This window comes from Rhinolophus ferrumequinum, chromosome 3, assembly GCF_004115265.2.
Source record: "Rhinolophus ferrumequinum isolate MPI-CBG mRhiFer1 chromosome 3, mRhiFer1_v1.p, whole genome shotgun sequence".
NCBI lineage: Eukaryota > Metazoa > Chordata > Mammalia > Chiroptera > Rhinolophidae > Rhinolophus > Rhinolophus ferrumequinum.
Genome location: NC_046286.1, coordinates 5275736 through 5291301, shown reverse-complemented (window position 1 = coordinate 5291301; position 15566 = coordinate 5275736). Strand labels below are relative to the sequence as shown.

At 57.0% G+C, this 15566-nt stretch overlaps 1 protein-coding gene across 3 annotated transcripts in view; it reads right to left on the bottom strand.

Moving 5' to 3' along the window:
* SCUBE3 (signal peptide, CUB domain and EGF like domain containing 3) overlaps window positions 1-15566 on the bottom strand; it is a 36788-nt gene that overhangs the window by 6067 nt on the left and 15155 nt on the right. The window contains exons 4-22 of one of the 3 annotated variants that reach the window (XM_033103695.1): window positions 13949-14083; window positions 12850-12975; window positions 12576-12692; window positions 10542-10589; window positions 8155-8271; window positions 6347-6469; window positions 5740-5856; window positions 5151-5276; window positions 4748-4864; window positions 4503-4607; window positions 4104-4220; window positions 3611-3769; window positions 3164-3379; window positions 2647-2808; window positions 2275-2442; window positions 1608-1769; window positions 988-1185; window positions 403-555; window positions 153-232 (exon numbers count right to left, since the gene is read on the bottom strand). In XM_033103695.1, the coding sequence (XP_032959586.1) occupies window positions 153-232; window positions 403-555; window positions 988-1185; window positions 1608-1769; window positions 2275-2442; window positions 2647-2808; window positions 3164-3379; window positions 3611-3769; window positions 4104-4220; window positions 4503-4607; window positions 4748-4864; window positions 5151-5276; window positions 5740-5856; window positions 6347-6469; window positions 8155-8271; window positions 10542-10589; window positions 12576-12692; window positions 12850-12975; window positions 13949-14083 (2546 nt within the window). The remainder of the gene's footprint in view (window positions 1-152; window positions 233-402; window positions 556-987; window positions 1186-1607; window positions 1770-2274; window positions 2443-2646; window positions 2809-3163; window positions 3380-3610; window positions 3770-4103; window positions 4221-4502; window positions 4608-4747; window positions 4865-5150; window positions 5277-5739; window positions 5857-6346; window positions 6470-8154; window positions 8272-10541; window positions 10590-12575; window positions 12693-12849; window positions 12976-13948; window positions 14084-15566) is intronic. The other 2 variants (XM_033103693.1, XM_033103694.1) reach the window with 2 other exon arrangements.

Sequence of the window (15566 nt, the reverse complement as noted above, 5' to 3'; positions counted from 1 at the left end):
TAATTCTCTGTGCCCCGGGTTTCTCATCTTTATACTGGGGATGATGAAAGGAGCTACTTCGGTGTGTCAATGAGAAAGTGTATGTAAGCAGGTAGCATGCATGATGTCACACAGTCATTAAATGTTGGCCGTCGTTGTGCATATTCACTTGCCTTTAAAATCTCCTGGTGGTTTTCAGATGCATAGAGTCGGCCATCTCGCACAATGTCTTCCACCAACTGCTCATAGTCCTCTGCAAGGTCAACCAAGGGGAGGGCTTGGAGTGGGGACGCTTCTGCTCCTCTCCTGGCCTCCCAAGGCCCCCGAGTGAGCCAGCCCCTGCTTGCCCGCCTTCCCTGCCCTCCCGCCCTTGCTTTCCCGCACCCGCTCGCCCGCCTCCCCGGCTCTCCTGCCCCTGCTCACCGTCATAGGTAACATAGGGGATCTGGAAGCCACGGGCGCTGTTGGCCTCGCTTGTCTTGAAGTTGATCCAGAGCTTCCGGGAGCGGGCTGTGAAGGCAATGGGGCGCTCGTAGGTCTGGCAGGTCTCGTAGGTGGTGATGGACGATGGGGAGGCTGGGAAGGCAAGCAGCAGGTCAGGGCAGGTGGGCAGGTGACCCACGCCCTCCTGCAGTGAGGGCTGTGGGGGTGATGGTGCCCACGGAGGCTCGCCCCCACCCACACCACACACACACTGTCTTCCCCTGCCCTCACTCGGTGCACAACTCCTCGCTGACATCCAGGCACCCAGGGTGTAAGAAATCCGACATTGACATGAATGGAGCAGCAAAACTGCTAGAATCGGAAAGGGACACCTGCAGCGCTGCTGGAGTTTAGTCCCAGAGCCGGCGTTCCTAACTGCTGTCCAGTCCCGGAGCCAGCGCTGCGTTTTCCTTACTGTCTGCTTCCCGCCCGAGGCCTCCCTCCTCACTGCCCACCTCTTCCCGTTTCTCTCTCTCCCTCCCTCGCTCCCAGCCACACTTGGACTGCCCTTCTGCAGCCACCCACAGTTCTTTCTCATGACAAGGACGTCCCCACACTCGTCCTCAGATGGCAGGAAGATCTCGGGCACCACGATGAGGATCTTGCGCTTGGGTGGGGGGTTGATGTTCCACACGCACTCCACGCCGGCCGGGTAGTTGCCCGGGTAGTTGGGGGACTCAATGTAGCCAGTGAACTCACCCAGCTCCCCACCGCACTGCCGATCTGTAGCCAAGCGCCAGGGACAAAGCAAGAAAGAGAAGGGAAGTCAGTGGGGAAACGGGCGGCAACCTGAGGCGTTCTGAAGTGGAAATCGGACTCATGGAGGCAGCCACCTGCCTAGCCCATCGTCTCGTCTCCAAGTTCCGGGTCCACCTTCCTTCCTGCTCTTTTAGTACCTTTTCATCTCACCTCACCTGTCTCTGCCTCCCCGTTACCCCCCTGACTCCAGGGAGAGGGTGCTACAGGGCCCGGCCCAGAAACCGGTCTTGAGATAGAGTGGGCTGGGGAGAGAGAGAGGGTGGGACTTCCCTGCCCATCACGTCCCAGCCCCACTCCCTGTTGGCTTAATCCCCCGACAGGCTTCTTCCTGTGCCCCTTGCTCCCAGGCCTCTAGCCCCTTTTCCCCAGCCTGGCCTGCCACCTACTCTTGCACTGGGCCACACTGGTGGAGCCATCGAAGTCAGTGCTTGTGTTTCCTGGACAGCGGGTACAGAAGTTCTGGCGGAAGTCGGGCTGATAGGACCCCATGGCACAGCGGATGCAGCGGTGGGTACTCGTGTTGTAGTAGTGCCCAGGGGAGCACTGGACTGCAGAGAGGGGAGGTGGGAGTTAAGATGGTGGCACGGGAGCTCTGGGCACAGGGTGGGCGGCACACATGCATCCCGGACACTCAGGAGGTGGAAGACACCAGGTTCCTTCCAGGGTGCCAGCCTGTCCTAGTCAGGCCACAATTTAAGCCCAGGGAAAAACAAACTTGACAGAGTGGTTGGCAGTCCTTTTCTTTCAGGAACTGAATGCAGTGCAAACCTGTACAGAAACTCATTAGTAGTACTGAGGGGAATGTGCCCCCAGTTCTCTGAAGCAGAAGGTAACTGGGACTGCTCTGTATTCCCCAGTTCCCAGGCCGTGGCTTATGGAGGGTCAGGGTGGGTCCTGCGAGCAGGGTGCTGTGGTTGATCAGGCAGCTGGGCCTTTCCTGGTTTGGGGAAGATGGTAGGACAACAAACTTGGGTCTGCTCTGGGGGTTTGGAGAGTTTTGGGGGGTGTAGTTGGGGTCGGAGAGTCACCTGATGGGGTGAGTAGACCACTCACCTTTGGTGTCACAGTCTTGGAAGGAGATGGCCCCCTCGTGCTTGGTGGTAAGGCCCCCACCACAAGGGAAGCACAGAGTCCGTCCTGCTTCAGGTTGGTAGGTGCCACGTGGGCATGGCTGGCAGGGCCTGAACCCATCTACAGAGTGTTGGCCAGGTGAGCACTGACCTGCAATGAACCAAGGGCCCGACTCTGATGGGGGTGGTCCTGGTCATCCCTTTGGGGTCACCCAGTCTCAGGGACAGAGGCACACAAACAGGATGTTGACTAGGAGAGTGGCCTGGAGCCTGGGCCTGCCCTTGGGAAATCCCATGCCCACGGGCGTCCCAGTGCCCACCCTACCCCACTCTGCATTGTTTGTTCCCCTGGCACCTGCACACGTGGTGACGTTGGTGGCTCCAAGAGGCCCGTGGGCATCACTCCCAGGGCAAAGGTCGCAGGAGAGCTGCCCTTCTCTCTCCTGGAAGGTGCCCGCTGGGCATGGCACACACTGCTCCGTCTGGCCGTGGTAATACGTTCCCTGCGGGCAGCTGACTGAGGGAGAGTCGGCCGCGCTAGCCACCCACCCCCCCTATTTCCCACCACCCAGGTCTGGGACTCCCCTTCCCGCTCCCCCAGATTCATGGAGAATCTCTGTGTCTGGAAACAGACAGAAGCCTGCTTGGGAGAATCAGAGGCCAACGCCATGTTCAGGACGATTGGTGGCCCCACCTGTCGTCCTTCTAGATTTCAGTCTGGGACCAGGGAGGGGCGGATGATGGGCAGGAGGGTCTTGGCTGCCTCACAATTTGAGAGATGCTGCTGAGGCCGCAAAGCATCCTGCTCTGAGCCGGGCCCGAGCGGGCCTTCCCTCTCCCGTGCTCCCCTGTGTCCCAGCAAGCTGCCTTACCACACTTGGCCCCAGTGCGCTGCTGCCCGGGTCTGCAGGCCTCCAACAGCTCGGCTCGCTCCCCAGCTACCGGGCCCGGCTTGTGGGCCAGCTCATAATCAAGGCCTGCCAGGCGCAGGAGGAAGCGGTCCTGGTTAATGGACTTTCTAAGCATCTTCAGGGACCCTTTCAGCCTCCGTTCCATCCGCTGTCGGAGGCAGGGTAGCCCACAGCCAGCTGGTGGTGGATGGTGGTATGAGTCATGGAAGGAAGAGAAAGGAAAAGTGACTATGAGCAGGGGGGCAAGTGAGCAAAGATAGGAGGTAAGAGGGACTGGCTCTGGGCTTGGCATTCGGCAGGTCTGCCCGTAGTACAGGCTCCGCCCCTTCCCTTTGCCGCGGAGACTTGTGGTTCCCCTACCTGTGCCTTCCCTTTCCACCCTCTTTCCAACAGCGCCCCTAGTCCCACCTGTGGTTTCTTCGGCTCTGACCTCTGCCTCCAGTTCCAGGGTGAGCCGAGTGACCTCCTTGCCTGGAGGGGTCCGGGCCCGCCGGCCCTTGCCCTTCCGAGAGGAGTCACACTTGAGGTGGATGAAGGTGACCTGGCAGTCAGAGCAGGGGGCACCACCTGGGAGAGAGGCCTTGTCAACCCCAGGGACATCTCCTGGGGACAGGGGAAGTTCTTACTCCTAGCTGTCACTGTTCCACCCCAAGCCAGACAGACCTCAGCAGGTCTCTGACTGTAACTATCTCAGTTCTCTTTTAGTCTAGGATATGAATGAGTGGGTGTGGGGGTACCCCAGGACTTCTTGGGCTCTGTGCCTGCCACTGCTTTTGCCCCTGCTCTTTCCAGAGTTCAGGGTGCCAGTGGGGTTTTGGAGATCTCGCTAAGCAGAGGAGCTGAGAGGTGGGAAGGGTTAGGTGGCCAGACATCCCGATGGAGTGGGGTCCCCAGTCCAGACCTGGCCCCAGCATTCTGCCGGCCTCCTCCATTTTGCCTTTGTTTCGCAGGTGCAAACGGCACTTGGCGTCCTTGATCTTGAAGGAGGCCCGCTGTTTAACGGACAGCACTGCAGCCTCTAGAGGGATGGTAGAAGCTCAGCACAGCCTGGGGGCCCCCTGGGGGTGAGGGCTGCTGTGGAGGGTGTTGAGAAGCTGGGCAATAAGCCAGCGCTTGGCTGGAGGAGAGGGATTACGAAAGTCAAGGGAAGCAGATGTTAGTGGCAGAGGAAGCAAGGCGGCAGCGCTAGAGAAAAGGAGGAGATCCAGAAAAGAGTAAGGCCAGGGGGTTAAGGAAGAAGAGAGACAGGAGCCAATAAGCAAAAGAGAAGGTGGGAACAGGCCTGTGGGCGGGCACTCACCATGGCAGTGGTTGGAGTTTGTGCTGTTCCCGGTGTGGCCAGCTCGGGCTGGAGTGGCTCTGGGGCTGGGGGTGCCACAGCTCACCGTGAAGCCGTTTTCAGACTCTGAGAGAAGGGGGCTGTCACAGCTCTGACCTCCCCCCGCAGCCCCCACCACCGGTTCAGGACTCTGAGGGGAGCCGAGGAGCTGCGCCACCAGCCAGCCTTTCCTCCCCACCAGCCCGCCAGCAAGCTCTTCTACGTACCTGGCAAAAACCGGGCGCGGGAGGGGCAGGTCAGGGCACAGGTGTCCTTCTTGCCAGACCGGTTGCAGCTAAGCATGGCTTTCGAGGCACCAGGACCGCTCTGACACTTGACTGGCTCTGGGAAGGGGAGAGAAGCCTGAGGAGGAGAGGGCCTTCCTTTCCCACCCTCTCCCTCAGTTGGGTAATTTGGACAAAGAGAATTAGCTACACGAAGAATTGTAATTATACACAGAGACTAGTGAAAGGATGAAGAGATTATTTGCCGGAAACTTCATGTCTCTAACTCAAACGGCTATATTCTTCTCCCTCTATTACCTAACGCTTCGTCAGTAAAGAACTCCTTACTTTCCAGGACCCCCCAAAACTGCAGTGCCGGCAGTGGCCAGCAGAGGGCGCTGCCCACCTGTGCAATCCTTGCCATTCCAGTGGAGCCGGCCCTGGCCTGCTGGGCAGGTACACTGGTAGCTGCCAGGTGTGTTGATGCAGCCGAAGCGGCAACCTCCCCGATTGATGCTGCACTCATCCACGTCTGGGGGAAGGAGCAGGGAGACACAGACAAACGGTGGTGGGGGAGGAGAAGGAGCCAGGGAGTGGGCAGCGAGTGAAGCCCTTAGGTTCAAGATGACTACCGGACTGAGAACAGCCCAAACCTAAGACCTTCCCTTATCTCTGTCCACAGTCAAAAGGACGACTGAGAAGGGGCCAAGCTTTCTCAAGGCTGCCACTCCTACCTACCAGCGGGGCTGTAGTTTGGGAGCTAAGGATGGGGGTAGCGGCAGTGATGACAGATAAAAGTTTGGAGGCAGGACGCTGTTCCCTGATACCCGCTTCCCAGTTGTCTTCCTTCCTCCCATTTCATCACGATGGATGCAGACGTGGCACGTGTATCTAAGGACTGCCCAAAGCCACAGGCCAACGCAGGGGTTGGTTCAATCGAAGGGTGAGGAGGTGAGAGGGGCTGGGTGACTGAGGGTGCAGATCTGCTGGCTTACCCCCACAGTGGGTGACACCATAGAGCAGATAGCCATGATGGCAGAGGCACTGGAAGCTTCCCGGCGTGTTGACACATATGTGATCACAGGTTCGATCAAAGGAACACTCGTCTATATCTGGAAGAGCAAGAATTCAAGCCACTGAATCTGTCTCGGGGAACTTGACCCTGGGACCCCCTTGCTCAGGTGAAGGGCACAAGTGAGGGGCCTTGGCTCTCCCCCTTAAACTGAAGGCCCCTACTCACGGCCCAGACCTAGGATCAGCAATTCAGCAATGCCCACCCACCCCTGTGCTCCTCCACTTGGAGCCCCTTGAGTCAGGAACTGTGAGATCTGATGCCTGTGGATCAGGCCCACTATGCATATGTGTGGTTAGGCAGACCCTGCCAAGGATATGCATTGGGGCGAAATCCATCCCTCCCTCCTTGCCACGCTGCCATGTGCCCCAGTGCAGAGCAGGGCCACCAAGAAGGCAGACGTTTGCTCATTTGCAGACCACGCTGCTGATGGAAACTCCCAGTGTCTTGAGTTTCTCAGAGTCTGGCCTTTGTGAAGCTCTCCTGCCCCAAGGGCCTCTCCCCGGCTGTCTCATCGCCCGTCTGCTCACCCTGGCAGCTCCTCTCATTGATGAGGAGTTTATAGCCCTTCTTGCAGCTGCACTCAAAGCTGCCCACTGTGTTGCGGCAAATGTGGTCACAGCCCCCATTGTTCAAGCGGCACTCGTCTATGTCTGAGGAAGCAGGACAAAGTAGAGGAAAGCAAAGGTAAGGCTGAACGCTCAGGACAAAGAGAGATACAAACTCACTCCATCACAGACGGAAAATCAAGGAGACCCCTGAGCCTGTCCCTTCTGACTCTTTCCCAGCTCTGTTTCTTCCCTGTTCAGGGATCTGTGCCATTAGTAATAACACCTTTCCTCAGACAGTCCTCTTAGAAGGGGACATGTGGGAACCAGTCAGGCCCCCGAGCGAGCGGGGGGGCGGCGGGGGGGACTTGCCTAGAGCAGGAAGTAAGTGGGCATTTGACCTACAGGGCTAGTCCTGTCCTTTACTCTGCTGCTGCAGGCCCTTCCCCCAAAAGGCTGGTGGAGAGGGTTTATCCCTTTCCTGCTCCCCATTCCTGCCTGTCACAGGAGCCCAGAAGGGCGGGTGAGGAGGTGGCACAGAGACGTGGAGATTCAAAGGAGCAGCCCTTCAGAGAGGAGAAGCTGGGAGATAGGCCAGGCAGGGAGGACCTCCAGAAGAGCCAGTGAGGCTGGGTAGCTGATGGGGGAGGGGTGTGGGCCAGGCAGGGGGCTGGACTGGGAGAGGTCTGGAGAAACTCAGGCCTGAGGCAGCTTTCAGCACTAGGAAGGGAAGGGGGGGCCGGGGTGAGCGGCTTCCTTCCTGAGGTCAAGTTCCCCAAGCTGGTGGCAGACAGGACGCAGGCTAAGCACCCCTACTTGGGGGAGGGGCAGGGAGGGCAGCCTTCCACTTCGCTCTTAGCATACCTGTCAACAGCCCTTCCCAGCAGGGAACCTCTCAACTCTGCTGTCTGACCTGCTGCCCCAGCCCTCCCCATCCTCTCTGCCAGCTGTTGGGCCAAAAGACACAAAGAATGAGCCCAGACCTTCCAGTCCCTACTCCTTGTGACCAGGGAACACAGACCCGATGAATCATTTTCAGTTTGGCTACCCTCCGTTTCCCTCCCCTCCGTTTCCCTCCCCTCCCTCACTTTCCCCCTAGACCTGGCTAATTAAAAGAGGGGAACTACAACGGACTGTGTGGGAAATTATACCTATTAATGGCTAACACCAAGTGTTTATCATTTGTCAGGCACTGTTCTAAGTACCTTATAATTTATATATAACTCATTTAATCCTCAAGACATTTGGCAAGCACCACTATTGTGGTGAAACTGAGGCACAGAGATAGGAAGTAACTTGCCCAGAATCACAGAGCGAGTAAGAGGTGGAGCTGGGATCTGAACCCTGGTAGCCAGGCTCCAGTATCAGCACTCCCAATTGCTGGCCTCTTCTGCCTCTGACTGGTACCGTCTTTTCAAAGGGAAGGTCTTGGGAAAGTCGGTTAAGAAGGGTGTGGAATATACTTGTGACCTTGGGTACACACAGGGCTCAAATATCCTTCTAGACCCAGAGACAAATGTAAATGGCATGTTCATTCACCAAGAGGGTTAGGGACCTGTACGGGATAGGAATGAAAGTAGGGAAAATAAGATAGTGTAAGACAGGGGACTCGAAGGAACTGGCCAGATTTTGGTGCTCCTTGAACTGAGATGGGAAAGGTGGACAGGAGACAAGCCCGAGTTCTGTCCTCAGTTCTGTCTAATCAGGAGAGCCTCCCAGGGCTGGAGGCGGTGCGGTCCCAGGCCAGGTACCCCGTCTCCCCCCCCAGCCCCTTCACATCCCGCCCTTACCTTTACAGGTCTTCCTGTCTGGCTGCAGCATGAAGCCCACGGGGCAGCTGCAGTGGACGCCGGTGGCTGCGTCGTGGCACTTGCTGTCACAGCCCCCGTTGTTGACAGCACAGGTCTCTGTGTAGGAGGGAGGCGGGGGACGGTAACCAGGTTACGGGCCTGGAGGAGTCCCGACCTGTAGGGTAGCTGAGCGCACAGCACAGAGGCTGAGGGAAGGCCTCAGCGGCCTCCCGGCACTTCAGAAGGAGCATCAGGCCAGGCTCCCAGCCCCCATCCCCTCACAGTGCAGCCAAGCAGTCCACTTCCCTGCCCCCTACTTGATTGAAACAAGGTGGACAGCAGTGAGGCAGGTACAAGCCAGAGCTGTCAGGCAGGAATGTGCTGAGGGGGTGGAGGCGGTGGAGAGGGGAGGGCGGGGGGAGGATGGGAGTCACGGCTGCCAGGGAGCAAGGAGGGACAGACAGCAGTTCCCGCCTCTTTCCACCCCCCCATCTCTGGTGGGCGGGGGGGATCCTGGTGGGACAATCTCGGGAGGAGTGAGCGTGGCGATTCCTAAGACGGAGAGGGATGGCCATCAATTCCTCTTCCTCCCAGCCCAGCTGTCTTAAGAAAGATCCCCGTTCCAGGATGGACTGCTCGTCCTCGGAGGACACAGCACACACTCAGTCATTGCCCGGCCTTTTCCAGGCCACCTCCAGCTCCTCCTGAGCCTTCCTTTCAGTACCAGATGGAGATAAATAAGCTGGCTGTTCTGTTGCTTTACTTTCCTAATGGGGAGATTGGTCCTGGGAGGGGGAGGAGGGGAGGGGGCAAAAGAAGAAGGATCAGAGAAGGAAGGGTGTAAGAAGGTAGGTGAAAAAGAACCTCGGAACTAAGAGTCTTCCGTTGCTCCCTCTCCTGACCGGTAAATGTTCCCTTTGCCGAGAGATCAGAGAAGTAGGGTGTGGATAGCTCACTCCCTATTTTCTGAATTCAGAGCAGGAGAAAACCATGTTTAAACTGCAGCTGAGGAGTGTCAGGTGAGCCCAGGGAAAAACCATCAGCTCAAGAGGAGGAGGTAAGGGCCATCCTCCAGGGATCTAGAGTTCTCCCATTAGAGACAAAATCCCAAGGCCGCCACTAGGGAAGAGAGGAGAGATGTCCTAACAGTCAGGGCAACGGACTGAGAAAGGCACCAGCCAGTACTATCTGGAATGTCTGATTCCGAAAACTCCAGCCCAACGCTTGTCACTGAGGAGACCAGCAAGGCAAGGGCAGCAGAAGAAAGGCCAGCTCTGCCTCTGGGTCCCTCCTCACATCCAGGTCCTGAAATGCCCAGGTTTGGGAGCAGCCACCGTGGGATCTCCTATGCGCCACTCCCACCTCAGTCTCCTGAGGTTCCCTCAGACCTGGGAAGGAATCTGGGCTGGGAGGGAACTTTGAGTTCAGGCTCCAACCCAGCCGTTCTTAGCATAAGAAGAGGTCCACCAAGCCCTGGAGCAGGGAGAAGGGAACCGAGATCCTGTGCCAAGTTTAGGTAGATTCTGAGGGATCCAAGATGGGGGCAGCAGAGCTGGCACGGTGTCCATCCCAGCTTGGAGAGAAGGCTGGGCATAGCTGCCCGCCCATGTAGCACAACGCTCTCCAGGGCAGAGTTGGGGCAGCAGGATGGCATGGCCTCAACCCTTTGTTCTTCAGGTCACAGTATTAAAACTACAAGTTACTCTGCTTACTTTGTGCCAGGAGCTTCCCAGATGCTGTGTACCCACTATCGCAATCACAGCAACCCTAAGGGAGGATCGTCCTGCCCATTTTACAGAAGAGGAAACTGAGGATCAGAGAGGACAGTAGCTTGCTTGAGGTCACACAGTTAGAAGGTGGCAGAGCCAGAAGTCAAACTCAGCTCTGTCTGAACTCAAATGTCATGCTCTCCACCATGATGGTGGGGGAGAGGAGTGAGTGACGCAGGCAGTGTGACCTAATGTGGGTAAGACGCCCCACGAGGGGATGGCATCTAACCCTACCGCACCCCTCTCAGGTGGCCCAGTGGACACGATGGGTACGGTGGAGCTGGCTGGGTCTTGAGCTGTGCAGAGGCAGAGAGAGGGAGGGAGGCAGATGGTTGGGAAGGGGTGAGGTGTTAGAGGGTGGATGAGGGAGGAGGTGGACGGACGAGCAGCAGAGGAGATGACAGCATCAGAGACAAAATCAACATGGCGGTTCCTGGGCCAGCTCTTGGGGACTCAGGAGACACTCAGTGGGCCCAGTACCCAGGCTGCCAGGGGCGCCCTGCTGGCAGGCGAGAGCCCCGTCAGGCTGCGGTGGGCATGCGGTTAGTGGGAGCCCCATGTGTTAGCCCTTCCCCTAGCAAGCCAGTGAGAGCAAGTGGAGAGAGCAGACATATTTACCATTAGAAACGGCCTGAGTGGGGATGTGCTGCTCTAGCCGCCTTTCCCCTGTTTGACATTGTAAAAAAGCTGTTTAGATGTGGGCAGGAGCCACTGAGGCCCACGTGCGGGCCCTTTCCCCGCCCCCTCCCCCACCCTGCAGGCCCAAACCACTAGCCCCACAGGAAGAGCCCTGAGACTCCAAAACTTCACTCCCCAGCCTTCTCCTGCCTGTATCCTCAAAGAAGCTGGGGTCCTACCAAATGACTGATGGGAAACTGAGTCTCAGAAAGGGGCACTCATAGGCCCAGTACCACTCAGCATGCCAGAGGCAGAGCTGCGATCCAACCTCAAGTCTTAGAAGCTGCCAAATCCCAAAGGGTGCCCATCCTTTCCGCTAGACGACATTGCACTCAGTCTCCCCGCTAAATCTGAATATCCTGATGGCCCCGAACCACGATGTTTCCTCCTACCAGGGCTGGGGAGAAAAATGAGATGCAGGGCAAGGTAAAATCAGTTCTATGGGAGAAGAGGGAGAGGAACCCGGAAAGAATACAGCTGTGACCCTTCCAACAGCCTCATTTGCTCTCTTCTACCTCCCTTGGCAGTGGCCTAGAAGGCAGAATGGGTCTTGCATTAGGGAAGAGCTCAAGCTGAATAGGGGTATTTTCAAAAGCAGCCATGCCCTGGATCGTCTGAACAGAAAGAAACCTGAGAGGGACCCTCCCCACACCCACGGGCTTTTCCTTGGGGACTGCATGCAGTCTTTGGGGACGTGTGAGTGTATCCAGGGAATGGTGGGAGGTTTGGGAAGCAGAATTAGATCTATGAGGGGAAAATGAAAGGAGCTGGAACAACCAGCCTAGAGAAGGCAACAGGAAGATCTGAAAACGTTCCAAGATCTCTGAAGAGTTAGTTCAGAGGGAAACATGAGGCAGGTGAGATTTTAATTAGAGAACTTTAGAACTGAGTGTGCAAATCTCTGGAACAGGTCCCCGAGGGACACCTGTAACAGCCTCATCGGCTGCCCTGTTCTTGTGTCTGGGGGCAAGACTGCTGTCTGCACGAGGGGGTGGGGGTTCTCTCTGGAGTGAGACGGGGGAGGGAGAGTCTGGTTCTTAAGCTGAATGTCATGTCCCTGATAGACACAGAGTGCGTGCGTTCAGACCTCCCCCTCCCCGGCAAGAGGAATAACCCACGAGATGAATGGCCATCCATAAATACTGTGCCCACAGAACAAGCTCGCCCCCTGCCTGGCTCAAGGCACAGCGTTCCCCCTGCCCAAACTCTTCCCTTTCATTTCCCACTCCTCCAAGGGGACGCCTGTCCCATCATCTTTCTCAGCACTCTGTGAGCACACAGTAATCGGCCTTCATGAAAGACCTAAAGACTTAGGGAATTAGGAATTAAACTCATCTATGGTACCTGAAGATATGTGAGGTACGGCTTAGGAAATCAGGAGGAGAGGAGAGAGAAGGAAATGGGGGGGCTAGGGTGAGGGGAGTGGAAGGGGGATTTATAGGAGGAGCGTGAGGAGAGAAAGGATAAAAAGGAAAAAAGATACCTGGAGTCAGGAAACCCCATTTGTCAGTTCAGGGCTGGCTGTTCCAGGAACGAGCACCCTGTCCTCCCACCCTTAGTTCCGGAGTGCAGACAGGGGCTGTGACAGTTCCCATGTCACCACACTAGTCAACCACGGCCTCTGGTCAGGCTTAATCCTGAATTGCCCCAGCTCTCCTCCCGTTGTCAACCATAGCCTGGTCAACAAGCACCCCTGCTAATTATTCTCACTTTAGCAACACTTTATCCTGGATAAAGAGGGTAGGGGGGCTCCCTGCGCGGGCAGTGGAACAAATGGGTGGGGCGGGAGAAGAGGGTCTGGGGGGCCCTTCACGCCTCAGAGTTGCCCCTCACTAGACCTGGCATTGTGGGTCTTCAGTTCGCTCACTAGCCATCCTGTGTCCAGCACCTGGGCTCCACGTGCCCCCACTCCCCAGGTTCCCAAGGGCCCCTCCCCACCACAGGTGGACTGAGTTCTCCACTGGCCTCACCCACCGATGCATGTCTTCCCGTCCGTGTGGAGCACAAACTTGACATGGCAGCCGCACCGGGGACCCTGCTCTGTGTCATCACACGTATGCTGGCAGCCACCATTACCATAGTTGCACGTCACTGTGCAAAGAGGGAGGAGTCCGGTCAGCTTGCTTCTCCCTGGGTACCAGTCTCCGCAGCACGGTTCCCAGCCCCGTTCTCCCACCTCCTGCTTCCCAGGCCCCACACCCCTCCTCTGCGTCTCCCTTTCTCCCCACTGCCACCCCGGGTAGCTCACATTTACAGTCCCGCTGGTTCTTGGTGAGCTCGAAGCCAGGGCGGCATTCACAGGCGATGCCTCCTTTGGGGGTCTCCCGGCAAATGTGAGCACAGCCATGGTTCTTGTTCATGCAGTTCATTCCTTCTAAAAGGGAAGAGGAGCGGGCTGAATGCTCTGTACTTCTGGAGCCTAGAGGAGGGACCAGAAGGGAGAGCCGGGCCTAGGAAACTGGGAGAACTCCACTGAGGCTGCCATTCGGACTGGAGACTGATTCTCCCCTCACAGGCCCCCTGTCCCGCCCACAGAGCTGGGCGCTAAGGAGCAGAGCTCGGAGCTACTCAGCCCCAAATACCTGCATGTCCCCTCTCCTTCAAACAACCAAAAGCTAGTGTCTAATAATTGCCCAGCGCTGTGCTAGGTAGGTACTGGCTGGACTGAGGAAGGACCCATATGGAAGATAAAATATAAGACATAATTTCTTTCTTCAAAGAGTTTACAGTCAAACCCGGAAGAAGATAACATGATGTGAGTGGGGAGGAATTGCTACAGGTAATTATCATATGATCTTATTTAACAAATATTTAATAAGCTCCCACTACATGCAGGGCAGTATATTAGGTGCTGCAGATACAAAGATGAATGAGACATAGTCCCTGCCCTCAGCAATGTCACCGTCTGGGGAAGGAGCCACAGAAACAGACAACACACACTCCACTATTCCTGCCTGAGCTTCCCAGTCCGATCCAAGGATAAGGCTTTGGGGAGGCCCTCTCAGATCACAGCAGCTTAGAGCTCAGCCGTGCACAATCAATTAGGAATGACCGGGACACAGAGGACGCCCTGTAGTGGCCCCGATCCCACACTGACTCCGACCCCAAATGAATTCTCCCAGACTTTGCTCTGAGACAAAGCGTCTGTCCATGGAGCCCTTAGGATGTGACTGGGTTGAGGGACAAGAGAAGAAGGCGCTAGTGGAGTTAAGAGCAGAGGCTGAGACCTGGGGGTATTGGAGCGGATGGGGAGAGAAGCCTGGGAGCGCAGGGCGGGGCCTGGGAGCGCGGGGCGGGGCCTGGGAGCGCGGGGCGGGGGGCGGGGCCCTCCCGGGTCATGGGCTGACCTTCTGGCCGCTGGATGCAGGTGTGCTGATTGTCGCTGAGGAAGAAGCCTTCGCGGCAGTGGCACTCATAGCTGCCCATCATGTTGACACAGCTCTGCTGGCAGCCACCATTGCCCTCGGCACACTCGTCCACATCTGTGCGGGACAGTGGGTGGTGAGGCCGTGGGGTGCAGACCAGGGCCCAGGTTGTGTCCTGAGACTCTAGCACGGAGCGCTGGGAGCAGTCTGAAGAATCCAGCACACACACCTCCCCCACGTCCCCAACCCCACGCCCAGCCTGAGGCCAGGCAGTTCTCACCCACTGATCACCTCATGTTCCACTGCGTCTGAAGAGGCCGCCCTAGGAGGGCGGAGCTGGGGAGCTAATCAGTGGGGAAGGGACATTAACATGGCTCCCTTAGGTGAAGACATGTCCCCCCTTTCCCTAACCTATTGAAATTGGGTCTGAGGGCAGAGGGGATCAGCAAAGAAGAGAGCAAGGGGGACACAGATGAAGATAAGGACGGAGATTGCATGGTGAGAGGAACTGGGGGCAGCTGGTTGTGATGCACAGCGAGGGACCCAGAGAACCTGAGCAATGGCTCCGTGTGCAGGGACCACTGTGGCCATGGTGATGAGGTCGGAGGGGCAGGTGGAGAAAGGCGGCGAGCCTCAACTCCTTGCGGGGCAGAGACCATGTCTGTGGACAGGCCACGGCCCTGCCCTCCTTTCCTTCCCTCCATGTCTGGGCTGGCTGCCGTATTCCCTAGCCTCTCTCCTATTTTGGTTTAACAAAACAAAGTCTGGTAGCTTGGGAGGGAGGAATGGGGGAGAGCTGCCATGTCACACCTAATCACCACCCCCAGGTCCCTCCCAGAGCCAAGCTCATCCTGGAGCTCCCAGTCAGTGCCTCGACTGTCTCTGTGCTACCTACTGCTCTCTCCCGTCCGCAGCCTCTCTCAGGTTTCCTCGCCTCGGGAGGCATGAGGGAGGGTGGTCACCAAACGGAATGGCTAGTTCCTGAGGGCTTCATCTGCCCTTCTCTCCCCATCCTCTTTGCTGAGTCCCGAAACCCTGACCTTTCCCCTTCTGGCCAAGGGCCAAGGGGCCCGGATCCAGCAGGCCCCTGCCCGAGAAACGCACCTGTTAGGAAAGCTGAGGAGGTCCACCTTTGCCTCGTTCCTGTCCCTGCCTCTCTGTTGCTACACTCCCCACTTCTCCCCGTCCCTGTCTTCCCTCTCTCGCCCCATCCTACCTGCTATCCTTCTTTGTTCCCTTCTATTGCAACCTTGTGACTTTGCTACTCTAGTAGCAAAAAGTTCTTCCAATTCTCTGTGGGGAAACTGAGGCCCGCCCGGGGCATGCATGACTTACTCCAAGTTCCCCTAAAAGCCAAAAGTAGGGTTGAGACTTTGAACCCCAATCATTCGATAGGCCTTGCTGCCCCAGACACCTTCCATACCTACTCAGTCTCTTATCCTTCTGGCTGGTTTTACAAGGAAACAAGACTTGGTGAGAATCGGGGGCCTAGAGAGGTCAAAGAAAACCGAAGAATTCAAAGGCTGATGTTTGAGGTCCTGTAGGCAGCTCACTGTCCTGGTCCAAGAGTCATAGCTTCTCTTTCCAAAGCAGTTCCCAA